Source organism: Macrotis lagotis, chromosome X (genome assembly GCF_037893015.1).
Source record: "Macrotis lagotis isolate mMagLag1 chromosome X, bilby.v1.9.chrom.fasta, whole genome shotgun sequence".
Taxonomy (NCBI): Eukaryota; Metazoa; Chordata; class Mammalia; order Peramelemorphia; family Peramelidae; genus Macrotis; species Macrotis lagotis.
This window is the reverse complement of record NC_133666.1, coordinates 631,409,370-631,436,083: the sequence shown is the minus strand read 5'-3', so window position 1 is coordinate 631,436,083 and position 26,714 is coordinate 631,409,370. Positions and strand designations below refer to the sequence as shown.

The window sequence follows — 26,714 nt, the reverse complement described above, 5'->3', positions numbered from 1 at the left end:
AAAAAGCCAAAAGTTATCAATCAAAATTATATTGTTAAAAATATTGTGGCAATCCCCTTTGATATTTAGGAAAAGCTGCCAGTTTGCTTCAGAATCTGACCTTTGCCAGTATCTATTAACTGTTTTAGAACCACAGAAGCACAGTTTGGGATTATCCTAACCATAACACTGACTTTGTATATGGATTGATTTGTACACACCTTTTTGTATCCCCTCTATAGGTGGGAAGGATCAGAGTTTCAGGAAGTTGTTGATTCAGAATTTGTCATGATAGAAGTGAACGGATTATTTACTTACAGTTATTCCTTGACTGTTGGACAGGCTGCCTGCAAATCACAAGCTCAGAACTGGTCTTTAATGTTAGAAAACCATCCTAATCAAGGGCTGCATTCATGGAATAGACAGGTAATGCTCATTCTCAAGTTAACTGCTTTAAAAGGAAAGTGGGACAGGGTCTTTAACAGTATATATGAAAAGCTTGTAAAGCAGCTAGGTGACACAGTAGATGAAGTGCTAGTCCTATTCAGGAAGACCTAAATTAAAATCCAATCTCAGATATTTAGTAGTGATAAGACCCTGGGCAAGTCACTTAACTTTGTTTGCCTCAATTTCCTCATCTTGTATTTTGAGCTGGAGACAGGAATGGCAATTTCAGTATCTTTGCCAAGAAAACCCTAAATGTGGGATCAGACATATGTGAAAAAACAACTAAATAACAATATTAAAAGCTTATTTAATAAAAAAAAAATTGGACTCCTTGCTTCCTTTCCAAAGCCCAGTTAGTACGTGATGTGATAGAGAATAAAGAGTATATTTCAGCCCCTCTCTCTCATTATGAGAGAGGTGTGCTATTTTGTTAAAACATCTTAATAAAAACCATTTTAATCACTAAGTATTAAACAAAAAGTATTTCTATCTCTTATCACCTCTCTATCTAAAGAATATTAGAGGGCAGCTAGGTGGCACAGTAGATAGAGCACTGACCTTGTAGTCAAGAGGATGGGAGTCCAAATCCAATTTCAGACACTTGCCACTTACGAGCTGCATGACTTAACTTAACTTAAACCTGATTGTATGGCATCCAGAGTTATCTACAGTCATACTGATTCATATCTGGTCACTGGACCCAGATGGCTCTGGAAGAGAAGGTGAGACTGGTGACTTAGCACAGCATCCCCCTCACTCAATTCAAGTCATGTGCTTGTCATGGCATCACCTCCCTGATATTGTGGTCTCCTTCAAAATAAAGGATAGGGGCTAGGTGGTACAGTGGATAGAACAGCTGCCCTGGAGTCAGGAGTACCTGAGTACAAACCCGGAATCAGGTGCTGACCATGGGCAAGTCACTTACCACCACCCCACCCCCCATTGCCTTGTAAAAAAAATTATTTAGAAATCATAAACTATATTGGACTAGATGGGGTGGCTAGATGGTGTAGTAGATAAAGCACTGGCCTTGGAGTCAGGAGTACCTAAGTTCAAATCCAGTCTCAGACACTTAATAATTACCTAGCTGTGTGGCCTTGGGCAAGCCACTTAACCCCATTGCCTTGCAAAAAAAAAAAAAAAAAAAGAATATTGGACTAGGAGTTAGGAGACCCAGGTTCTAGTTCTGGTTGGACCACCAATTCACTATATGATTTGGGCAAGTCATTCCTATCTCAGGGTGATAGTTTTCCCTCATCAGTAAAAAAAGACAATTAAATGTAATCTTCTTTTCAAAATCTAGTACATGTACTATGGAAAATACAAAGGATACCCATTTATCTACCAACATAGAGAAGATGTGCATTTCTTTGTACAAAAACTTCATTACCTGTGGTTAAAAAAAAATGATTGAAGCCTATCCCCAGGATAGTCAAGAAAGGAGCAATAAAAATATCATTCACTACTTAAATGATATTTCATGAAATGAAACTATTTCACGAATCTCTGAAATACCAGATAGCAGGTCTATGAGTTCTATTGAGATACAAGTTCATATTGAGAAGCCAGTACCCACAGCAAACCTACACATTTAACTGTTTCTGTGAGGCTTCACCTCACTTTAAAAAATCAGATAACTTGAGGAACTGGGTGGCTTGGAGTCAGGAAGACTCATTTCTTGTGAGTTTGAATCTGGCCTCAGAAACCTGCTAGCTGAGTGGTATTCCCCAGGCAAATCACTATCTTTTTACTTCAGTTTCCTTGTCTATTAAATGGGCTGGAGAAGGAAATGGCAAACCACTCCATCATCTTTGCCAGGAAAACCTCATATGGGGCACAGAGAGTCAAACACAACTGAAATGACTGAACAAAAATAACTCGGAGAGAGAAGTCTCAGTGGAATGACGAGGTCAGAACCCAGATTGAAAGAGAATATAAGATGTAAGCTGAGAGAAAGCAGAGTAGGAGTATATCTACAAAGAGCAGAAGTATATGATGATAATTAGTGGGGACAGAAGGATCAGGCAAGAGTTTTTCAGCATAGGATATATATGGGCAAGAGGGAATGAGACAGTATACAAGGAGCTATTGAAAGAAAGTGGTTGTGGGGTGGCTAGGTGGTATAGTGGATAAAGCACCAGTCCTGGAGTCAGGAGTACCTGGGTTCAAATCCAGCCTCAGACACTTAATAATTACCTAGCTGTGTGGCCTTGGGCAAGCCACTTAACCCCATTTGCCTTGCTAAAAAAAAAATTTTAATAAATTTTTTTTTTTTAAATTACACAGTCATTGATGGAGAAGATAGTCAGTTTGTGTAAATCTTTCTAGGCTTTTCTGAAAATCTACCTGCTCATTTCTTGTAGCACAGTACACTAACTGATGCAAGTGAAGTGAGCAGAACTGTAACACTGTACAAAGAAACAGCAGCACTATGTGATGATCAACTGGGTATGACTTGGCTCTTCTCAGCAATACAATGATGATCCAAGACAGTTCCAAAGAACTTGTGATGAAAACTGCCATCCAGAGAAAGAACCAATAGTATTCTGAATACAGATAAAAGCATATTATTTTCCATTTCCTATATTTTTCCATGTGTCTTCTTTCACAGCATGACTAGCATGATAATATGTTTTACATGACTGAACACACAACTTATTTCAAATTGCTTACTTGGGGTGGGGGAGCTAAGGGAGAAAGAGAAAATGTGGAACTCAAAAAAAATTTTAAATGAATGTTATAAACTGTCTTTACATGTAACTGGGGGGAAAAACAATTTTTTTTAAAAAATAATAAGGATTACAGGGGCAGCTAGGTGGTGCAGTGGATAGAGCACCATCCCTGGAGTCAGGATCCAAGTTCAAATACAACCTCAGACACCTAATAATTACCTAGCTGTGTGACACTGGGCAAGTCACTTAACCCCACTGTCAAGCCAAAAAAAAAAAAACCCATAAGAATTTCAGAGACAGCAATCTATTGGAAGAGACCAGATGGAATGGAATTTCTTTAACAAATAAAACTATGGGTGAAGGAGGAGATCCTGGCAGAAGACATGCAAATGATAAGAGATGAAGCAGAGGAGAAAAGACAGTTTGCAATAAATAACCTCAATATTTTCCACTGTAAAATAGGATGTAAGATTGTCAGCTGAGAAGATCTGTGGAAAGAATGAGAGTTGTTAGAAGTTTGAGGAGGGATGAAAAGGTTTGGAAGAACCATAGTAGAGTTAATAAGGGAGGTATTATAAGATTAACTAGCAATAGGGTAGGCCCAGTTAAGATTACCTAACATAAATAGCGGATCCAGTCAGAATAGTTTTATGATTTTCTCCATCTTTATTCAAAGTGCATGTGTAGGATTGAAGGTGGCAGATGATGGGAGTTTTCCAAGGCTGAGATCTGACCAGGATACAATTGGAAACATGATAAGGTGTCAAGGACTCAAGAAGACAGAACAGAGCTGAACTGGTTCATCAGGGGTTCGGAATGGGAAAAAGAAAAGAGTGGCTAGTAGAGATTAAATGTCCTAGGAGAGAACTGAGGGGTCACAGGTTTGAAAGATATGATATAGATGAAAAGTAGGGTTTATTAAGGTAAAGCAGAGAGAGGTGGAAAGTTAGTAGATTGTGGTCAGAGATTTCCAAATTCTTGAACATAGTGGTAGTTCATTCGTTGACGATGGCAAGATCTAGGGAATGATCATCTCTGAGTATTGCTGAGTTGAATGGAAGAGTAGTTTGTGGAAATGAATAGGTCGAGGACTTGTGTGTTGAAAATATTTGAGGAAGAGTCAACATTTTTGTCAAAGGAGTTGAAAAGGAAAGAATTAGGAGACAGGTGTTGAATTTATTGAGAAAATAAGGGAAGTTCTCTGGGAGTCTCTAGACAATAGTACCAGGATTTTAACTGGGCAGAAGAGATGAATAACAAGATCCTCAAAGGTGGAGAGATTATTAAGTGGTAAAAGTAGAGAGAGAACCATGGTGGTAGCAAGGTAAACCAAGAGTAAATATTCTAAGTCCCCAGTCTCAACCAATGAACCAAGGGAAATGACAAACCCCTTATTCAAGATTTTTCTCATCTTTCTTAGACCTACATCAGCTGCCACGAAGAGAATGAAACAGTTCCACTGTTATGGCCTCAAGTTGAATACCAGGTTCTTGGGGGTCCTACAAACAATCATATCATTTTTGATCAAAGAAATGGAATTTATGTTTTTTGGGTGTGTATTGTGGATCCTTTGTACAGGTCAGTTGAAATACAAAAAAGTTCATTAGAGAGATTAATCTTTTTCTAGGGCAACAGTTTAAGATATTATTGTGAGGGGAATAACACATAGATACTAACAATTCACTTATAGTTTCTGCTTCTCACTCATCCCCCTCAGGAGGCAAAGTGTTAGACCAAGACCATGAACTTCCCAAACTGGAGACAATAAAACTCTAATAGTGGGGTAACAGGCAGTAGTATCCAAGGCATCTTTTCATATTTCTCCCCTGTATCTAGGGGCAAGGAAGGAGTCCAGCCTGAAAATTCTTCCTTCTTAGTACCTTCCCTTAATTCTATAGACTGAGACCACAGGTTTGGAGTGTGAGGATTCCATCCGGACACACAGAGGGGAACCTTTCCTCTCCAGTTATCCTTGCTGGCTTTGAGTTCCTGCCAATAAGAAAAGTTCTGTCCCTCTAGGCTTTCCCAACCCAACCCTCCTCCTTCTCACAAGGGAAAAGTACTTTCAAATAGTGCCTTTGAGATTAAACTCTTAGATTAAACCTACATTCTTCCTTTTCTCTTGCAGCTATTGTGATTTGACCACCACCTTCAGTGTATTTGTCTATGGGGCTTTCCCCAAACGGAAACTACCTGAATATCCAGTTGTTTTCATTATATTGATTTTCATGTTTTTTTCACTCTGGCTTGGACACATGTTTCCAAAACTGTTAAAAACAAAGACTGGAAACAAAATCAAAATGTTTTTCCAGAATTTATTCCCCAAGAAGGAAAATGAAAGCATGAAATTTCGTTTTCCTAACATCCCTCGTCAATAAGGCATTAGAATATATGATGATTATCTATCATTAAAATATTATAGAGAAATGTTAAAAATAAATTGAGTTCTCTTTGTTTAAAGTTAAATTTTCTCTTTATTCCAGTTCTCTACCCCCCCCTTCCAGCTCTCTCTTCCATTGTGTGTGTATTGGGGGGGTGGGGACAAGAAAAATACAATCTCATAACCAGGATATAGAATCAAGTGAAATAAATCCTTACACAATCTATACCCAAACACATATGACTCGTTGTGCATATTTAGCCTGTCATCTCTCTGTCAAGAGAGGAGCAGTTTTCAGATAAGCAATCAAAACTATCAATAGCCATATGGAAAAAAATATCCTAAATTACTAATAGAAAAAATGCAGATTGAAATAACTTGAGAACCATAAGGGTGATGATCAACCTTAATGGATCTGCTCATTCCATCAGTGCAACAATTAGGCACAGCTTTGGGGTATCTGTAATGGAGAATACCATCTGTATCCAGAGAAAGAATTGTGGAGTTTGAACAAAGACCAAAGACCTTTAATTTAAAAAAAAAAAAACTGTCATTTTATATAATTTGCTGTCTCTCATACTTTTCTTCCTTAAGGATATGATTTCTTTCTCATCACATTCAATTTAGATCAATGTATACCATGGAAACAATGCAAAGACTGGCAAATTGCCTTCTGGGGGGGGGGTGAGGGAAGAGAAGGGAGATTAGGGGGAAAATTGTAAAATTAAAAATAAATTAAAAAAACTGAAATGACTCAAGAACCACCTCACATGGCATCAGATTGGCTAATACAACCCAAAGGACAAAGACAAACACTGGAGGACGTGTGAGAAAGTAGGCACTTAGGCACTGTTGGTGGAGCTGTGAATTTTTGAAAAGCAATTTGGAGTTATGCCCAAAAAGCTATTAAAGTGTGTATATCCTTGACCCAGCAATAGTAGGTCTATACCTCAAAGAGATCAAAGAAAAAGGAAAAGAACCCCTGTGTGAAAAAATATAGCAGCCCTTCTTTTGCTGGCTGAGAATTGAAAACTAAGAGAATGCAGAAGAAATATGAAACTGAAACGTTTCTGCACAGACAGAAGTGGTTAATTGGGGGGAAATTATCAAAACTATAAGATTCGGTATTCAAGATACAAAACATTTATAAATATAAAATACATGTATTTATGTATATTGACTGCATATATAAGGATAGTTTGAGATGTGTCTGTGTGCATAAATACATACGTATTCATAGATACATGTGTATAGCTGATAGTCATTCCCCAATAGATAAACTGTCAAAGGATATGAACAATTTTCAAGGAGCAGAAAAATGTTTACAATTACATGAAAGAGGTGGTTAAGTGGTGCAGTGGATAGAGCATCATCCTTGGAATCAGGAGTACCTGAGTTCAAATCTAGCCTCAGACACTTAAAAATTACCTGTGTGGCCTTGGGCAAGCCACTTAATCCTATTGCCTTGCAAAAAAAACAAAAACCAAAACCAAAAACCCTAAAATAATAAAAATAAAAAACAATTACATTAAACAATACTCCTAATTATAAGAGAAATCACAGATTGCAAATTGACAAAAATAACAATCCCAACAGACAATGTTGGAGAGTTTATGAAAGATATGCATGCCAATACATTGTTGATGGAGTTGTGAAATGGTGCAACCATTTTGGAAAGCAATTTGGATTTATGAAAATAAAGTTACTAAAATGTCCATACCCTCTAAACAAGAATCTTCTTTACTGAGCTTATAAATCAAAGAAGTCATTGATAGGAAAATCTACATATTTTGTTTTTTTATTTTTTCAATTGCATGCTAAGGTAGTTTTCAACATCTTTCTGTAAACTTTTGGGTTCCACATTTTTCTCTTATCCTTCCTTCCCTCCCTCCCTCATTCCAGCAAGCAATCTGTATAGGTCATCCTTGGACAATCATGTTTAACATTTCCATATTAGTCATGTTGTGAAAGAAGAATCAAAACTAAAGAGGCAAAAAAAAAATGAGAAAAGCAAATTTTAAAATGTGAAAATAGTATACTTTAACCTGCATTCAGACTCTACAGCTTTTTTCTCTAGATATTGATGGCATTTTTTCATCACATCTTTTAGAATTGTCTTCTATCAGGAAATGTTAGCTTTAGCAATAAGAGAAGAAAAAGAAATTGAAGAAATTAAAATATGTAATAAAATTCTCGTTTGCTGCAGATGATATGATAGTAAACCTAGAGAATCCTAAGAAGTCATTTTAAAAACTACTGGAATTGCAGGATATAAAATTAACCTACATAAATCCTCAGTCACTGAAGCAAGAGATAGAGAAATCCCACTTAAAAATACTGGCAGACAATATAAAATACTTGGGAGAATCTGCCAAAGGCAGATTCAGAAAACAACCATAAAACTTTCACCCCAAATCAGAAATAAACTGGGCAAACATGGGTAGGCAGAGCCAATATAATAAAAATGACAGTTCTTTCTAAATTAAATTACTTTAGTAATTTAGTAATTTTAATCATGACATAACAGTCAAACTTCTAAAAAATTACTTTAGTGAGCTAGAAAAATTAGTAACAATTCATATGTGGAGAAAGAAAAGGTGAAGAATGGCAAGGGAATTAATAGAAAAATACAAAGGAAGGTGGCCTAGGCATACCAGATCTAAAATATTATAAAGCATCAGTCATCAAAATTGTTTGGTACAGGCTAAGAAAGTGGTGGATCAATGAAATAGATTAGGTTAAATAGATTAATGAATTTAATAGATTAAAAACTGAGAAAACTGGAAAGCAATCTGGCAGAAATTACAATGCATTCAAAATGGACTATGTGATTTTGAAGATCTTATTTTTATAGTATTAGGAAAGAAACATCATATACCCCTCACAGCTAAAGGTAGGAAGTATATTCTCAACCAAATGAGATAGAAGCAAATACAATAGATAAAAATAGATAACTGACTACTTGAAACTGAAAAGCTTCATCACAAACGAGATTAATACACCTAAGATAAGGGAGTAGCTGAATGTAGGGAAAAAAAATCTTTGTAACAAGTTATTTAGATAAGAGTTTGTTATCCAAGATATATGAACAAAAAAAAATATAAGACTAATAGCCATTCCTCTGGTAAAAAGGATATAAACAAACAGTCCTCAAAAGAATTAATTATGTAATGTCCATAATCACATAAAACAATATTCAAAATCACTAATAAGAGAAATTGCAAATCTAAACAGTCCTGAAGTTTTACCTCACTTCTTGAAAACTGGCAAAAATGAACTAAAATAGCAATAGCTAATATTGGAGGGGTTGTTGAATGATAAGCACACTAATTGTTATTGGAGCTATGAAATGATCTAATCATTTTGGAAAGCAGTTTGGAATTTTGTAAATGAGACTAAAATATCCATATCCTTTAAATTAGAAACTCTAGGAAGTCCTCAATAAAATAAAATCAAGTCCTCATATATACCAAACACACACACACACACACACACACACACACACACACACATATATATCACTTTATATGATAGCTAAGAATTGAATACAAAATAGGTGCCTATCCATTGGGAATTGGTTAAACAAATTATGGTACATGAATATCATTAACTGTGCTGAAAGAAATAATGTGTGTGATGGATCCAAAAAAGTCCCTTGTCCGTTCTCTCTAGGAAATTTTACATAGTTACAGTGACCATCTGCTAGATCCCTCTAGCAACAAAATCATTGATAGAGTTCCTGTCCCTACCAGGGATGGGTTATTGGGTAGAAAATGGGGAAAGTATATATTCAGAAATAAAACTGATGTATTAACCAACAATATCAATGTTAAAAGTTTAATGCTTTTTATTTATCTGGCCTCAGATACTTAGCTGCGTGACCCTGGGCAAATCACTTAACCCTGTTGCTCATAGTTTCTTTATCTGTAAAAAGAGTTGGAGAAGGAAATGGCCAACCACTCCAGTATCTGCCACGAAAACCCCAGGGCGGTCTTGAAGAATTGGACACATCTAAACAACAAATTTATCTATTCTACATTGTATCCTCACTCCCTCCTCCAGTTTGAAAGCTCTTTGGTTCCTGGAGGACAGGACCTTTTTTGGTTTTCTCTGTCTCCTCAGAATCCAGGGTTTTGCATAGAGAAACAAACATTTGCTGACTTGATCTGGGCCATGGAGTGAGACTAGGAAGTTAAACTACTGAATTACAGAAGTTCAGAGCTGAAAAAGACCTCAGACATCATTTAATGAATGGGAAGCTTTTCTAGGATCTACTCTGCAAGTAGGTAATCATTCCTTGCAGTTCCCTAATAAGAGTGGGACAGTTAGATGGCTTAGTGGATAAGGGCAGGGCCTAGAATCTGGAAGAACTCCTTCCTGAGTTCAAATCTGACCTCAGACACTTTCTAGTTGTAGGACCCTGGGCAAGTCATTTCACCCTCAGTTTGCCTCAGTTTCCTCGTTTGTCAATTGAACTGGAGAAGAAAATAGCAAACCACTCTAGTATCTTTGTCAAGAAAATCTCAAACTGGGGGCGGCTAGGTGGCGTAGTGGATAAAGCACGGGCCTTGGAGTCAGGAGTACCTGGGTTCAAATCCGGTCTCAGACACTTGTGTGGCCTTGGGCAAGCCACTTAACCCCATTTGCCTTGCAAAAACATAAAAAAAAAAAATCTCAAACTCAGGGCAGCTAGGTGGTACAGTAGATAGAGCACCATCCCTGGAGTCAGGAGGACCTGGGTTCAAATCCAACCTCAGGCATTTAATAATTGCCTAGCTGTGTGAATTTGGGCATTTAACCCCATTGCCTTAAATAAGGACAATTAAAAAAAAAAGAAAATCTCAAACTATGTCACAAAGAGTCAAATGACTCAACAACCACAAATGAGAGAACCTAAATAACTCCAGGAACAAATCATCTAATTCTTAGAACTTTTTCCTGTTACTCTTTTTTTTTGTTGTTGTTTGTTTGTTTTTCAGATTTTTGCAAGGCAAATGGGGTTAAGTAGCTTGCCCAAGGCCACACAGCTAGGTAATTATTAAGTGTCTGAGATCGGAATTTGAACCCAGGTCCTCCTGACTCCAAGGCCAGTGCTTTATCCACTACGCCACCTAGCCGCACTTTCTTGTTACTCTTAAGGTAAAGTCTGCCTCTCTAACTTCTACCCCTCTGGGACCAAACAGAACTAGTCTAATTGTCCCTTACGAATAATATCCCTTAAAATACTTGAAGTCAGTTATCAAGTCCTCCTTATAACCCTTTCCAAAGTCTTCCCCTGGAAAGAAGAACCATCTTTATTTCCTTTCCTGATGCTCATATGACAGGACCACCAGGACCTTGACTATCCGTCCTGCCTTCTTCCTACTGATCAAAGTCCTTCCTAAAATGAAGTTCCTAAATAAACAAAAATACAAACTGAAGTAGTTAATACTGGAGGGGGCTGAGAGAAGGCAGGCACATTAATACACAGTTGATGGGAATATGGAATTGATCTAACCATTTTAGTATCATACCCAACAACATCCATACCTTTGATCCAGCCTTAGGTTTACACTCCCAGGACAACCAGAGTCAGAAAGATAGGTCTCATAGGAGTCAAAATATTCATAGGAGCATTTTTTAGATAATAAACATTAAGTATTTATTATGTTATCTTTATTTTTTGCAAGGCAAAGGGGGTTAAGTGGCTTGCCCAAGGCCACACAGCTAAGTAATTATTAAGTGTCTGAGACCGGATTTGAACCCAGGTACTCCTGACTCCAGGGCCAGTGCTTTATCCACTGCGCCACCTAGCCACCCCCCAAGTTATTATCTTTAAAAAAGGAGTCTTTACTTTTAAGGAATTCAAAATTGAGGAGGATGGGTGATGGGAGAAATAACTCAAAAAGAAGCTGAAAGGGGAAGGAGGGAAGGTTCCCTGGTGGAGATTCTTGATAAAGTCCCATAGTTAGGGTAGGAAATAATCTTAGGAGATATGAGTTTCAGAGATGATTTCATCTTGCAGAATGAAGAGTTTTTAGAGATTCTGAAATCCAGGAGGTGAGTTGGGTAGGAAATCATGAGCTGCTTTCCTTAAATGGTAGAAAGTGACAAGAGAAGCTCTCCAATGTGCAACCTCCACTCTCTCCTATCAGAGGGAAGGAAAGATCCCAAGGGCAAGAGATAAAGAAGTGGGGTGAGTGTCAGGGTTAATTTGATCTTTCAGAATGAAGAGTTTTGAAGGGGCAGCTAGGTGGCTCAGTAAACAGAGCACTGGCCCTGGTATCAGGAGGACCTGAATTCAAAACCAGCCTTGGTCACTCAACAATTAACTAGCTGTGTGACCTTAGGCAAGTCACTTAACCCCATTGCCTTGCCAAAAAAAAAAAAATTGAATCCTCTGACTCTCAAGGAGCTAACATTCTTTTGGGAAATTAAAACTTTCACACTCGACATCACACTGAATAAAATATGGCTCATTGAAGAGGACTGTTTGCTTTCTTTGTATTTGCAATACCTGGAACAGGAGACACTTTTAATATTTGTTGAATTAATATTGAATTTGTGGTCCATTAAAACCACTTGATCTTTTCCAGAAAACTAGAATAAAAAAATGAAAACCGAGATAGCTAGGATCACTTAGCTCACTTGTGGCTGTGAAGTTGATAGATTTATTTGAATTAGATGAAATCTTATTTGCTCCCTATGCCTACTTTGGAGGTGGGTAAACTGATGAAGGGTGATTTTCTCAATTATACACAATGAATTAATCACAGCCAATCTTCTGAATCCTTCAGGTGAGGAAGATGATGGGCAGTAAAGAACTTTTTAGCAGGAGTTTGGGGGAAGCCAAAAAAACAAAAAAACAAACCTGGTAATTCCATGGTCCCAGTGATCAGAGAATAAGAAGAAAGTTGAAGTCACCAGTCCTATTGCTATCCTCAAAACTGACCATTACCTGGGTAGGGAAATTTCCTGGCGCAAAGTTCCTGGGAGATCATCCAGGAAAGTGTCTTCCCAAGGAACTCATGGGCTTCTGTCTCCTTAAAATTAGCCAGTTCATGCAAGAAAACTGAGCCCCTCCTTCTATGCTTTGCAAAGATTGAAAAGAACTCAGACCTGAGAGCAGAGAAAGATTCTAGGTCTGACTAGAGAATGCAACCTTGAGCAAGGCTCTTCCTTCTCTGGACCTCCGTCTTGTAGTCTTTAAAATGGAAGAATCTGAATTAATGTTTTTCTCAGGCCCCTTTTGACTTTTATACTTGGGCTACCCAAATAGTGTTTCACCTCTCTGATTTGAATGTATTCCATCCTCAGCTGGGAAGGGGATACTAATCTTACTTGATGACACCTGGCCAACACTCCCTTGTACCAATCATCTTCCCCATCTTAATTGGGTAAGCCAGAAAAGGGTGGAGGAGGTGGGATTTGGAGGGGGGAAGTCATGTGAACAGGACTGTATGTCTAACCCAGTCCAGGGTCTAGGTTAGTGAAAAGGGTATCTGTATCTCCTTCCCTCCCCCTGCCCCCTCAACTGCAAGGTATACCTACCTTAGATATGGGGGAGGGAGAAGGGTAGATTCTCCATCTCAGATACCTGACCATTTGTGCCCCCTTCCCCAGTTATACTTCCCCCTGACAAGCCAACAGCACCTAGGCATGAGGAAGAAGGGGATAGTAGGGCAGCTAGGGTGGTATCTCTATACCTCTAGGAGTTATTAGAGACTGTCAGGAAAGGGACCATCTGGTTGGAGATTATATAAATGAGCAAATCAAACCCCAAGGAGGGAAGGGCCTTAAGTTACACAGCAAGCCAGATCCTCTGGCTAAATTCTGGGCTCTTTCTGTGTTATTCTCCAGCCTTGCTCCTCTCTTCTCTGTTCCCCTTCCAGATGTAGCATCATGGCCTCTGCAGGACCCCAACTCTGTCCAAGGCCCCAGCCTCTCTCCCGATGCAACAAGGGCTGTGCTACAGGAGCCCAGAGTATTTGCTATGCTCTGCCGCCTCCACAGCAACTTGGAGCTGGGGAAAAGACCCTCAAAGGGTAAGTGTTCCTGGTTTTGTCTGTAGGTTCCTACAAGGGAAGGGTCTGGCTTGTGAACCTTAAAAAAGAGGTTTGATTCTGACTACCTTCTGCCACAGACATCCTAGTGAGGTGGGCAGAGAGCTAAACATGGGGGTTGGCAATATCCAGGTTCAAGTCTACCTCAGCTAGTATTGGTTCAGGGGCCCTGAGTCAGTCACTTGACTAATTCCTAGAACTCCCTACACTGAGTCTCCCTCCTGCTCCTCTCTTCTCTGGTTCCTCCTTTCTGGTGCAAAAAAATACACCAATTATAGAGTTAGGCCCTAAAGGTGAAAGGGGAAGGTAATGGAAACCTGGATGTTTTTCTAGACCCCAAATTCAGATTATCCATTCTCCCTCCCTCCTTCTCTCTCCCTGGCTCTCCCTCCCTTCCAGAATTCTAGTAGGTAGTATTGATGTAATGATTTAAATTTTGCAAAGCACTTTCCTGCATCTCGCTTGATTCTTAGGACAGCCCTAAGAGGGCCTGTAATTATTTCCACTCTGAGATCACTGAGGCTGAAAAAGGTTGAGTTGCCCAGGGTCACCTAACTAAGCTAGTAAGGCAGTCAGGTGGGATTGAAATCTTAGCTTTTCCCTTTCCAAGTCCATTTGGTGCCTCTCGGTAGAATTCTATCCTTCTCTTGGGCCCATTCTGAGGGTTAATTAACAGCTGGTGAAGATGCAGAATGGAAATTTCTCCAGTGCCTTCACCAAGGCCAGTCACCTGCTGGGTAAGCATTTATTGTGCCTGCTAGGCCTGAAGGAATCACCAGGGTGATCTAAACTAGATCTCTCATTCCTGCCCTCTGCCCCCACCCTTCCAGAAGCTGTAAACTGAGTGACTTCCTGATGGCAGAGGCTCCAATTTGGCCCAATGGAGTCCCGGACCCCCAGCTAATACAGAACATCACAGCTCAAGTGGAGTCCTACTTCTCCAACGAGTCTCTGGCCCAGGATGCCTTCCTCCTGAAGCACGTGCAGAAAAGCAAGTTGGGCTTTGTCAGCATCAAACTGCTCACCTCCTTCAAGAAGGTCCCATCTTCCTTTCTTCCTCCCCCATTTCCTCTAGGCAGGGCTGGTGGGCCTCTAAATTAACTTTTGATTCAATAAGCATATATTAAGTACCAGCTGTAGACCAACTCTCTGCTAATGGTGGGGATATGAAAAACACAAGTCCCTGCCCTCAAGGAACCTACAGTCTATTGTGGGGAGAAAAAATTTTTGTATATATGCATATTTTATTGAGGGCAAATACATACATATATATAGATATATCTATATATAGATATAAGCACACTTATTGAGGACAAATATATACATATATGCACATGTGTACATGCATGTGTATATACACACATATATGTATATATGTTTGTCCTTCATTTTCAAAGACCATACCATCAGGGAGGTGACGTCATGACAAGCACATGAATTAGAAACAAGTCACCATCCTCACTTTCTCCTCATGAGTCATCTGGGCCCAGTGGCCTGATACGAATCAGGAGAACTGGAGATGGATCTGGATGAGAGACAGGATTAAGTAACTTGCCCAAGGTCAAACCACTGGCTAGTGTTTGAGGCTGGATTCAAACTCCTGTCCTTCTGACTCCAAGGCCAGTGCTCTATCCACTGCGCCAATGTAGATATATATACTCACACTCTTTATTGAGGGTAAATATATACATATATATACATACAGAGAGATCTCTATACACACAATTTGTTGAGGAGATATATGTGTGTGTGTGTGGATATATATACATATATATATATATATCCCCCACAAACTAAATTCTGTGTGAATAATTGAAAAGAGGAAAGGCACTAACATGTGGTAGAGGTGGGGAGAAGAGAATTAAGAGGGCTTAAGAGGCACCATTTGAGCTGAGCTTTAAATAGGGTGGGATGGGAAGGGGATGACATCCAAGTGGTGTAGTAAGTAGTGCAGGAAGACCTAAATTTCAATTCAGCCTCAGACATCTGATACTGTGACCCCGGACAAGTTACTTCAACCCACTGCCTCGCCAAAGTTAAAAAATAGATTTGAGGGGAAGACATTCTGGGCTGAAGAGAGAGATAAGAGATTCAGCCTCATATGTGGGAAGTATAGCAAGATGGAAGAGGAGTAGTATGTTAATAATCGAAGTCATTTTAAAATCTAAGCAGAAGAGGGCGCATTTTGTCCTAGAGGCAGAACACAGATTTCTTGAAGGCTTCTGCAAGTGGCTTTGGGAATCTCTGGTCAGCAGCCCTTTCTGAATTCTATGCCGATTCTTATTCCTGAGCAGGGGCTCTTACTGAACCCATTCTTCCTTAGTACCATCAGTATAGTGACTTTGGTATAGACAGCAGAGGCTGATGCTGTGAAAGATTTACCAGATTGGAGAGGCTAGAATTGTTGGGGGAGGCTTGATTCAGACTTCAAGGGAAGACCCTGCCAGTCTGGAAACCCCCTGCTTTGGGGTTACTTAAGGGAAACAGAATCTTTTGTCTCTTGGTCGAATCTCAGGGACCTTAGACTTGAATCCTGTTTGCCTGAGCCTCTGTCCCATCAGCACAGATCCCATGTCTTTGTTTTCCCAGGTGAAACATCTAACACGTGATTGGCGTCTGACATGCTATGCCCTGCGCTCCTCAGCCCTGCTGGAGGTGAATGAGGAGGGCACCAAAGTGCGTCGAAGAATCCCCGTCCCTGACTGGCTCTTGGGTCTCTCACACTCCAAGTTGCTTTTGGTGTGGGAGAAGGCAGAGTCTAGACTCCCCAAGGAGTCTAATACTCCAAAAACCTCCCTTACCACAGCTCAGCCAGCAGGCTTCCTGGCAGCTGTCAGCAGTCTCTTTGGTCCCTGTGGGGCCCTCACCTCCATTCGTGTCCTGCGGCCAGGCAAGAAACTCCCACCAGATGTGCAGGCCTATACGGCCCTCTATCCGGAGCTTCTCTATTATCCCTGTGCCCTGGTCCAATTTGAAAGTGTGGAGGCTGCTGGCCAGGCCTTCACCACTTTGCAGGAAGACCCCAGGGGCTTCCAGGTGGTGAGGCTGATCAAAAAAAACCATCGCCGGAATGGGATTGGGGTAGAGGAAGGCAGCACCACTCTGGCCCCCTGTACCAGCTCAGAGGCTGAGGGGCCTAAACCAACCCTTTCACCTCTTAACCTGCTAGGCCCCTTACCTACTATGGCATCTTCCTGGTCCTGGGGCCCCTGCCCTGTCCTATCCCTGCCCAGGCTTGTTGTGAGTCGCCTACCCCATGGCCCTGATGGCACAAGAGGTTTTCACCACATTTGAAGTGGGCTATAGCCCTGAGCCCCCACAGTAGACAGCCCAGTGAGGAAGTAATGAGCATGGCAAAGAGAATGGCAGCAGTAGGAAAAGGTCTGTTCAACTTGCTCATTTCTGTGGGACTATCTCCAATAAAAGATACCTCAAATTCTGACTTGGCCTTTGCCCTATGTTTAGGGAGCTGTGTGTGCTTGCATCTCTGTTCTCACATCAGAATCCTGACTTGGGGTTGATAGCTTTAGCTATGAGGAGGATAAATGCTGGGAAGTTGAAGCCAGGACCTGAGCCTCTCTCTTCTACAGGGTCCTGTAGAATCCAAGGTCATGGTTCCTTGGGAGAATGGATCTGGGGTGCTAGGACCATGAGTTGGAAACTCAAATCCCGGATTTGTCACTGATCAAAGTTCATATCCATTTCTGTTCTCTCCTCCAATCAACTAAGAGAGCTCCACGTGGGAGAAATTATCCTTTCCTTTGCCTGGGGTTAGCAAAGTCCCATCACAGGCTTGAGAGATTTCTGTTCACAAGTATTTATGGGGCAGGATCATTCTTCTTCCCCCCCCCCCCCCCCCCCGCCTTGCTTACTGAAATTTGGTGACTGATGCTTTTTGATTTAACCTTAGGCCAGAGGGATGATGGTCCCCGGCAGAAACCTCCCTTAGCCCCTTTCCCCTGCTCCCTCTATTCTTAGCCTTTATATCAGGTTAAACTCACCTTTATCCTCGAGCTATTGAGCTGCTTTTACCTTTCCTGGTTATTTTTTCCAGTACTGATTGCTCCTCTTGGATCTTGCCCTCTGTTCCTGCCACTACTATCCTCAGGTTAAGGAAGCTAACCATAGTCCCTCTGGAAACGTTCCTCCCTACCCCACTGCTGTCCCCTAGTTGCCTCCCCTTTGAGATTCACTTCATTTCCTCCCTTGTAATCTTCCTTTGCAACCCAAACCCTGCCATCCTCCTTGTTTTCTATATTCATCTCTTCTAACGGCCTGGCATTCAAGTCTGGGAACCTCCATCTCTACTCAATCTCAGCTACTCTTAGGGGTGGCCCCATTTTATCTTTCTAAGATCTTGAACTGAAAATCGTCCTGATAACAATCCTGTTATCCCACTATTCCCCATTACTTCACTCTTTAAACCTGCTTTGTTCTCAAAAATAAAACTGTTACTTGCTTTGCCTCTGAGAGCAGAATTAAGAGTGAGAATTGCAGGGGCATATTTAGGTTCAATATCTAGAAAAACTTCCTATGACAGTTGTTAAAAAATGGAAATGAACTGTTTCAGTAAACACTGTTACCCCTTAAGCAGAAGAGTGGATAGTTGCTTTTGAAGGAATGTTTTAGAGGGGATTCTTAGGTGCGAGTTGGACTAGAGGACCTCAGTACTTCAGTCTTGATCCTATCATTAGCCAGTACTGTTTTCCCCCCTAGAATCCCTTGGTTTCTTGTTCTGTTCATTGCCTACTATTCCTCAGTGCCTGAGGATTAACCTTCCACATCCTGTGCTACTGAAGTGGGGACAAGCACAGAATTGTGCTTAGTGAAGTCATATTCATTCCCGTTACCTGGGTTCTCCCTGGTGCTCAAGTCTTCTCTTCAATAAGAATTATCTATAGCTACTACTGCAATGGTTCTCTCACCTGAAGTCCCATAATTCCACACCTAATTCTCAGCCAATATTTTAATGAGATCATGAGCTCCCTTCTTTTCCTCCCCCTTCAAAATCTTTAGCTTTCGTTCATCTCCTTTGACGCAGAGGTGGTCCTTTGAACCAAAATTACCCCTCCATTTATGCACTTGAATTCATCCTTTCTTAACTAAATGGAGGGTCATGATATCAGTCATTCCTACTCTCCATCTTTAATCATCTCTGGTTCCTTCCCTGCTTTGCACAATTAAGTCCAATACCAGAAAATACCTTCCTTTGCTGCCGTCTCATCAAATCTTTCAAAAACAAAAAAAAACTACACTTCATTCACTTCAATTTCTTGCAATTTAATTTGTCTCCACTATTCTCCAACTTTTCCTGGAAATCAAGAATTATCTTTTAGTTATTAAGTTTAATGGCCTTTTCTCTGATCTCATTTTTCTTGACTTCTGCAACTTTTTTTTTTTAGGTTTTTGCAAGGCAAATAGGGTCAAGTGGCTTGCCCAAGGCCACAAAGCTAGGTAATCAAGTGTCTGAGGTTGAATTTGAACTCAGGTCCTCCTGACTCCAGGGCCAGTAATCTATCCACTGTGCCACCTAGCTGCCCCTGACTTCTGCAACTTTCAACACTTGTCCCAGCTTCCATGACCCAGCTCTAGCCTGTTTAGTTTTCATGTTTGACAATTCCTTCTAAGACTATCACTGGTTCTCTTCAGCACTGTTCACTCTCATGATTGTCTCTTGCCCATCTCTCCCTGGCTGTCATCAGCTTCCACTTCTACAGTATGACTCCCATTCTCTCTCCCCCTCTCAAATGGAATTTATCTTCCTTCACTAATCTGCCCCCTCCTCCAGTTTCTCTATTTCTGTTCAACTCAGGCATACAAACACTTCGTTGGTTCTTTCCCTTCCCTCCCATCCAGATAACTTGCAAATCCTACTCCCATAACATTTCTTGTGGCTGTCACTGAGTCACCATTTTAGTTCAGTTTCTTAGAAAGTCTCTGGACTATTGGAACTGCCATCTATTCCCCCTGCCTCCAGTGTATTCAAAGGATTATTCACAAAGCTGTCAAAATAATTCACTTTGCCAAGTCCTGTAAATTCTACAATGTCTCTCAAATCCCCTCTCTCAGCTCACACATGGTTACAAGCCTTATTCATGTTCTCATTGTCTCTCACCTGGACTATTGCAACAGCCTCCTAATTGATCTCCCAAACTCCAGTCTCTCCTTTTTTAAAAGAATCCTTCACATGGCTGCCAAAGTGACGTTCCTGATGCACAGGGTCTGGCCAATCCTCTTAGTTCCAAGAGCCCCATTATCTCCAAGATCAGATATAAACTTCTCAGTTTGGCATTTAAACCCCTTCACAACTGGCTCCAATCATCTTTCTCAGGCTTATTATAAATAACTCATATGCTCTGTATGCAGCCAAATGGTGAGCTCCTAACACAAGCCTCTCTTACCACCCACTAAGTCTTTGCATAGACATAGCTAGAAATATAACAACTCTTGACTCCCAGACCACTCCAAATTTCCTTAAAAGTTCAAGTGCTACCTACGAAAGATTTTTCCTTATCCCAGTCCCTCATGTACTAGGGTCCCACCCCACCATGGAATTAATCTTTTTTTTTGTTTCATACCGACTCATCCATTTTACACATGATATCTCAATGTAACAATCTTGAGAGTAAGATGTGTGCCTTCAAGTGCCTACATAGTGAAAAGTCCTAGTGGTTTAGGATCTTTCCACTTCCCATCTCAATCATCAGTTTCAAGATACACAAATTCCTTAGCCCCTCCTTTTAAGGCCCTTAGCAATCTATTACCCAATCCCCTCCCACCCCCCATATTTATCACTGCTTTGAATTAACTTTCCACACATGATCTACAATTTGGCCAAAACAGACCAGATTGTTCCCAGAACTTGGGGGGGGGGGGGCAGACTCCCTCTGCCCTCCATTGGTTCCGTCATGGGGACTGTCCCCTATGGCTAAAATGCTCTCCTCTCCATTTCTCATTTTCCTTCCTTTGAGTGCCTCTCCTCAGTGAATCCTCATCTCTCTCTTTCCTCTTCCTTCTCCTCACACTTTCCCAGAGCCATGTCTCTTCTCAGGCAAATTTCAATGAATTGAAGGCAGGAATTATGCAAGCTAACTTGCCTATTGGCATTTACTGCCTGCTGAATTTGCCCAGTTGTCTGCCCTTACCTTGCTGCCCCACAGAACCTGAGGCTCTCAAAGGCAGGGATTACTTCCTTTTTTGCCAAGGTGACCCCATCACCAAACCCAGAGTAGGTGCTTAACAATGTTTGCTGAACTGATCTTGAAAACAAAGGGGTTGTGTAGACCATTGTGCCAACCGGGTGCCATTCTCTGACATTCTATGTCTTCTACACAGGCTTAGAACATTCTCATTTTATAGGAACTAACTTTCCTTTCTGCTTGGGATGTTTCACAGAGGGGGGGGGGGGCTGTTAGAAAGAGCGCAGGAATCTGAAACATGAGTTCTAGTCCCCAGCTCCATCCCCAACTTATTGTATCCCCTCAGGTCAGTCCTTTCCCTCTCTTCGGTCCTTTTTTCTTATCTGTAAAATGAAGGTGGGTTTGGGATTAGATCATCTCTGAGGGCCTTTCCATCTCTAGGATTCTATGACCCAGTCTAGCTCTGCCCCCCCCTGCCCAGGGGAGCCCCCATGCTCAGGTCTTGTTTATGGGGCAGGGAGGATGGGCCAGAGCTATATCAGATACACTTTAATAGAATTTGGGGGACGGACTGGCCGTCCACATGCACTAGCCCCCCCTCCCCCCGGGTCCCCTCTACTTCCTTAGCCCAAGGGGCTCGTCAAGGGTCTGGCCTGGGCCCCAGGCCCTTCTGTCCCCCCTCAACTGGGCCCATGGCCAGCTTAGACTTGATTCCAGGCTTTGCTTTCTTGGAGACAGCACCTGATTTCTTCTTTCCAGGGGGGTCAAGCCGTGGAGTCGGGGGAGTGCTACCCCCTGGACAGGGTTTGGGGGTGGGTGGGGCAACTCCCAGGTCCCACTTGATCTCCTCATCCAAGGCTTTGAAGTTGTAGAAATAGTCCATGTTAGAGACGGTGTCTAGGATCTCGGGAACACTGTAGTCAAAGGAGAGCAGCTCATCTGGAAGGTTGAGGGACCGGATGTCACTGGACGAGTCATCACAGGCCCCTGGTGGGGGTGGAGGGCCAGGGCCATCCCGAAGCAGGCCCAGGCCCCCCGGGCCCTCCCGGGGCGACCCCTCAGGATCCGTGTTGGCAGGTGAGCAATCAAATAGCTTCATGGCATCCTCCAGCAACACCTTCTCTGGGAGCACAAAGGGCTTTGGGGCCTCCAGAACCTTGTTCTCCTCCTGCAAGGGGCACTCCTCGGCCTCCTGGGGGGCCTGGGCTGGCACCGACTCCATGACTGCTGGGGGAGGCTGTTCCCCAGGACAGCAAGGAGTTGGTGGGAAGATGAGGCTGGCCACAGCCCCTCCACCAGCGCCTTCCTTCAGCTCCTTGGACTTGTCAACATAGGCTGGGAATGCCAGGGGCTCAGGGCCTTGGAGCTGGCTCAGGCGACCCTTGAGGTGACCATAAGCCCCGGGCTGAAGCAGTGGCTCCCCGGGCAATGTGATGAGCAGCTGAGGAAGCTTGTTCTCCTTGGCAGCTGGAGGGCCCAGCCCATCTTTCTGTAGGTGTGGGGGCAGCTCCAGGAAAGAGGGGGGCACCTCACTCAGTGGTCCCGCCACAAAGCCCAAGGGCTCGGAGGCTGGGGCTGGAGTGGGCCCCTCCGGTGGGAAGTATGGCACCAAGTACTGAGGGGTGCCAGGCACAGACTGGTAGTGGGGGTATGGCGTGGGCTGCACTGGTGCCTTGAGGTAGCGCTGAGGGTCCAGGAGGTAGCTGCCTGGGGACCCAGCCCCATTGCCCCCACTGCCTGACCCGCCGCCCCCGCCAGCAGCCAGCTTGTACAAGGACGACTGGCCGAAATCTGTGGTAGCCCACTCAATCCGGTAGATGCGAGGGTCAAAGAAGCAGCCGCAGGGCGCCATCTGGAAACCTGGGGCCGCAGGACACAGCATTGTGGGCCGGGAGGGGGCCTTGCCAGCTCCCAGGAGCCTCCCTTTCCCTCTTCTAACATGACCAGAGGTTTGGCTCCCCAGGCCCTGTGGGATTTTCCTCTGTCCCTGGAGGAGATGCTGCCCCTCTGGCTCTTAAGGTCCCATAGTCCCCCAAGGCTATGGAAATCCTATTGATGAGGGTAGACAAAGACCTCCATCACCCTAAAGCTGTAGGTGGTCACTCCTACCCTGGAAACCCCCAAATTCAGGCTCAACCCCTAGGTTGGTTGTGGTAGAGTTTAAGTCATAGGACCATGTAGAGAAAGAGAATGATAGGAAATATTGAGGGCTGGCCTGGCAGGAATAGAGGCTGCTGAGGGGAAATATAGTGGGTTTCACCCTCCCTACCATGGTTAGATCCCAGAAGGAGCAAACTGTACTGTCTCTCCCCTGCTTGGCCCAAGCCTTTATTGGCCTCCCAGGGAGTTAGGACAGCAATTCTAGACTTCAGCAATGGGGGTCACCGGCCTTGGGGTTGCTAGGATCAGGGCTGACTGGTGACTGCACATAGCAAAAAGGGGTGGGGAGGGTGCCCCATGGGTCAGGAGCCCCTATCCTCACCTCCCTCCAAGCAGCGGGACCCTGGGCTCAGAAGGTACCTGCTGGCGGAGACGGGAACACTTCTTTCTCCTGATTTTGGGGATGATATAGACTGGAAGATCCTGGGAGGGGAGAGCAGCGGGAGTGGTGTCAAGGGGAGAGGAGGAAGGGGAGGCAAAGCGCTTAGATATGGAGGCCGGGGCAAAACAGACATGCAACTGAGCTCTGGGGCATTCTTTGGGATGGTGCTGTGGATTCCAAGGATCTCCCAAAGGATCTCAGCAGGACTTCCCTGAGCATAGCCCTGGTCCTTAGCTCCCTGGGTCCCCGCCACCCCCTCCGTGACAGGTTGGGGCCGGACTGCTTCAGTCACATTCCTGAGCCAACCAAGGGCAACCTCAAGGCTCTCATTCCCAGCCTCAGGCCTTTCTCTGGAACCAGGATCCTCCCCTGGAGACCTGGAGGAGGGAAGGGGAAGTAGCAATGGGACCTCAGATTCTCCATGGTCCAGAAGCTGGGAGATTCAGGCTTGGAGGACCTGCTCTCCCTCTCTCCATTCCCTTTGGGGTTGTCAAATCCCCAGGAAATTTAGGGGTCTCCCGCAGCTCAATGTCTCTGAGAGCCCCCATGGGGCCTCTGCTCCTGAGTGGACCCTCTGTAGAATGGATGATTGATGGGCATGGGAAGCAGACTCTTACCAACAGAGGGGAGGGGCTCAGGGAAGGCCTGGATAGGCCTGCTCACTGGGCTCTCTGGCTTGTCGAGGGGCCGGGGGCTGTAGGTCTCATGGGCTGCTGTGTAGAAGGCTTTTGAGTGCTGCATGACTGAGGCACCTCCTGGGCAGGAGGCCGAGCCCTCGCCCAGCCGGGCGAGGTGGGAGGGGAGAATGGGGTCGGAGTGTTACAGGGGGCAGGCAGGTTCTGTTTGCATGGTTACTCCAGAGGGGATTCCGGGTAGGTCCTGGAGGTTCCGAGATGCCCTGGCACGATCGGGAAGGGCAGGAGCAGCAGTGGCCCAGCTTCTGACAGTCTCGTGCCCCAGGCACCCTTCAGATCCAGCCCAGCACTGGCGCAGTCTCCCTTCTCTCCTCTCAGCCCAGGGATGAACTCCAGGGTCTAAAGGTGCTTGGAGATCAGCTGAAGGGCTCTGAGGAGACAGGTAATCCCTTTGGTTCCTGGGCTGGAATGAGAAGGCGGGGGAGGCTCCAGGGGCCTGAGCTGTTGGACTCTTCAGAAGACTGTGTCTCTAAGATGCTGGAGAGCGTGGCTGGGAACCGAGGCAATGTAGTTGGGCAACAGAGCCCAAAAAACCCTGCACTAAGAGACCTGGGTTTGGGGCTTGGTTCCACTCCTCAAGTCAAGTAAGTATAGGAAGATCTCTTTATCTGAGTCTCAGTTTTCTCATCTGTAAAATAGGGTATTATTTTCTTCATTTTGCAGACGAGGAAACTGAGGCTAAGAGTTAAATAACTTGCCTATGGTCATCAATGAGTAAATGTGGGAGACCAGATGGTCTTCCTGAAATCACCAAGTTCAGCCAAGTTATGGTAAATAAGAGGAAAAGATAAAAGCGAAAATTTATGAGCTGGGGGGGCAACAGGGGCTCTTCCAATGTTTTGAGATCCTTCTGGAACTGGAGGGAGCTTGGCAGAGATGGAGGAAACACTCTTTGTCCACCGGCCTTCCTATATCTGTATGGGTCAGATAAGAATGACAGAATTTCAGTGCTTGAAAGGACCAGTCTGACCCACACCTTTTGGAACAACCGTGACTGTTGGGCAGATTTTTCTGAAATGGAGCCAGTCCCTATCACTCAGGAGCCCAGTGGCCCTGACCCAAGCTGACGTCTTCTAGATATGGAAGGGAAGCCTCGACCAGAGCCCCAATTCCTAGCTGCCACTTTCAGTTCCAGACTGAGAGAGCTGTTGAGAACCAATAACAGAATCTCAGTTCTAATGCAGGAGTTCTTACCCTGGGCTCCATGGACATCAAGTTGCTGATAGACTTCAGAGGTCCTGTGAACTTGTAGGGGAAAACGACATCCTCTTCATTAGCCTTTGGCCTCCTTGGTAATCCTAGGTATCTTGTTCTATGCTTTTTTAAAGTATTCTTCTGAGGAGTCCATGGGCTGGGCTAGCCCTGGGTCAAGTGCCCCGATCCTCACCAACAACCCTGGAAAGAGTTGGTGCAAAGATCACAATGGCCGTTCTATGGCCCCCCCGGAGAGCTGGGCCTGCCCTCAGGATGCTGCTGATACTGAGAAAGGAGGTACAATGCCCCACTCCCACCCAGGCAAATCCATGCCTGCCCCATGGGGTTAGGGCTGTCATCCTCACTCTGCTGTGGGGTCTTAGTTGGGTCACTTCTCCAATCTGAGTTTCATCATCTGTCAAATGGGAATAAACATCTTTACCTGCTGAGATTCCAATGAGAGTGTCTGTCCAAATGCTTTGTGTCTGTCCAAATGTTTGTGGAGATGTCTCCACAAACTTGTACCCAAGCCCAGAGTCCCAAAATATCATGGGGGGGAGGGGCCCGAGTGACCATGGAGTCCAAATGCCTCCTTTTAGAGAGATGGGGAAAAAATAAGGCCCCCAAGGGACAAATGAATCCACCTAGGTACATGGCCAGTAAGGGGCTGGCCTGGAGTTCCAATATCTTCAATTTCCCACTTTCCAAATTGAACTCATTATCTTTCCCCTAAAATCCTCCCCTCTTCCTAACTTTCCTATTACACTGAAGAGCACCACCATCTTCCTATAGTCCAGGTTCAAAACCTTTCCCTGTCATCCTCATCCCATTTGTTGCCAAATCCTGTAGATTTAACCTTAGTTCACACCTTTCCTTTCTCACTTCACCAGTGCAATAGCCTGCTGATAGGGGGGGGATACTATCCTGAGTCTCAGCCCACTCCAATCTTTTGTTCATCATCAGCTGCCAAAGTGATCTTCCTAAACTGAAGTCCACTCCCCATTCATATCTCCAGTTACTACCTATCACCTCCTGGATCAAACATAAGTACTCTACTTGCATTCAAAGCCCTTCATGACTGAGCCCCTCTCCACTTTTTCCATCTTCTTACACTTTAGACCCCCTCCCTCTTGCCAAGCACTGACACTGGCCTCCTGGTAGTTCCTCAAATAGGACAGTTCATCACTGAAATCCAGGCATTATTTTTTTTTTTAGGTTTTTGCAAGGCAGTGAGGTTAAGTGACTTGCCCAAGGCCACACAACTAGGTAAATTATTAAGTGTCTGAGACCGGATTTCAACCCAGGTACTCCTGACTCCAGGGCTGGTGCTTTATCCACTGCGCCACCTAGCTGCCCCAAAAATCTAGGCTGTCCCATGCCTAGAATTCTCTTCCTCCTAATCTTCATTTTTCTGGTTTCAAGTCCCAGGTAAAAAATATCTTGTCTTCTACACTGGGAAGCCCTGTTCAATCACCTCCCTATCCCCTTATTGGGCCTTACCTCTGTTGATTATCTCCAATTTATCTTGTATTTTTCCTGGATATACTTATATGTTGCATCCTGCCACGCCCCCACCCCCAATTAAAATGTAAACTTTGTCTTTCTTTGCATCCCAGAGCCAATA

General features: G+C 43.6%; 2 protein-coding genes across 3 annotated transcripts in view; one reads left to right on the top strand and one right to left on the bottom strand.

Annotated features, from left to right (window-relative positions):
• CATSPERD (cation channel sperm associated auxiliary subunit delta) overlaps positions 1 to 16,951 on the top strand; it is a 144,155-nt gene extending 127,204 nt beyond the window's left edge. Inside the window, exons 19-21 of the mRNA XM_074203880.1 lie at positions 13,350 to 13,502; positions 14,351 to 14,558; positions 16,110 to 16,951. Of these exons, the coding sequence (XP_074059981.1) occupies positions 13,350 to 13,502; positions 14,351 to 14,558; positions 16,110 to 16,814 (1,066 nt within the window). The 3' untranslated portion in view covers positions 16,815 to 16,951. The remainder of the gene's footprint in view (positions 1 to 13,349; positions 13,503 to 14,350; positions 14,559 to 16,109) is intronic.
• Positions 16,952 to 20,319: 3,368 nt separating this feature from the next.
• On the bottom strand, positions 20,320 to 26,406 carry PRR22 (proline rich 22). 2 transcript variants are annotated; one of them, XM_074203874.1, is made up of 5 exons: positions 25,091 to 26,405; positions 23,819 to 24,810; positions 23,180 to 23,242; positions 21,401 to 22,519; positions 20,320 to 21,042 (listed from the first exon to the last, which is right to left on the bottom strand). In XM_074203874.1, the coding sequence occupies exons 2-5, from the start codon at positions 23,940 to 23,942 to the stop codon at positions 21,002 to 21,004; spliced, it is 1,347 nt and encodes a 448-aa protein (XP_074059975.1). In that variant the 5' UTR covers positions 23,943 to 24,810; positions 25,091 to 26,405; the 3' UTR covers positions 20,320 to 21,001. The 2 variants fall into 2 exon arrangements, with proteins under 2 accessions (XP_074059975.1, XP_074059974.1); XM_074203873.1 differs by lacking the exon at positions 20,320 to 21,042 and having other exon boundaries at positions 21,067 to 22,519; positions 25,091 to 26,406.
• Between the last annotated feature and the right edge of the window lie 308 nt (positions 26,407 to 26,714).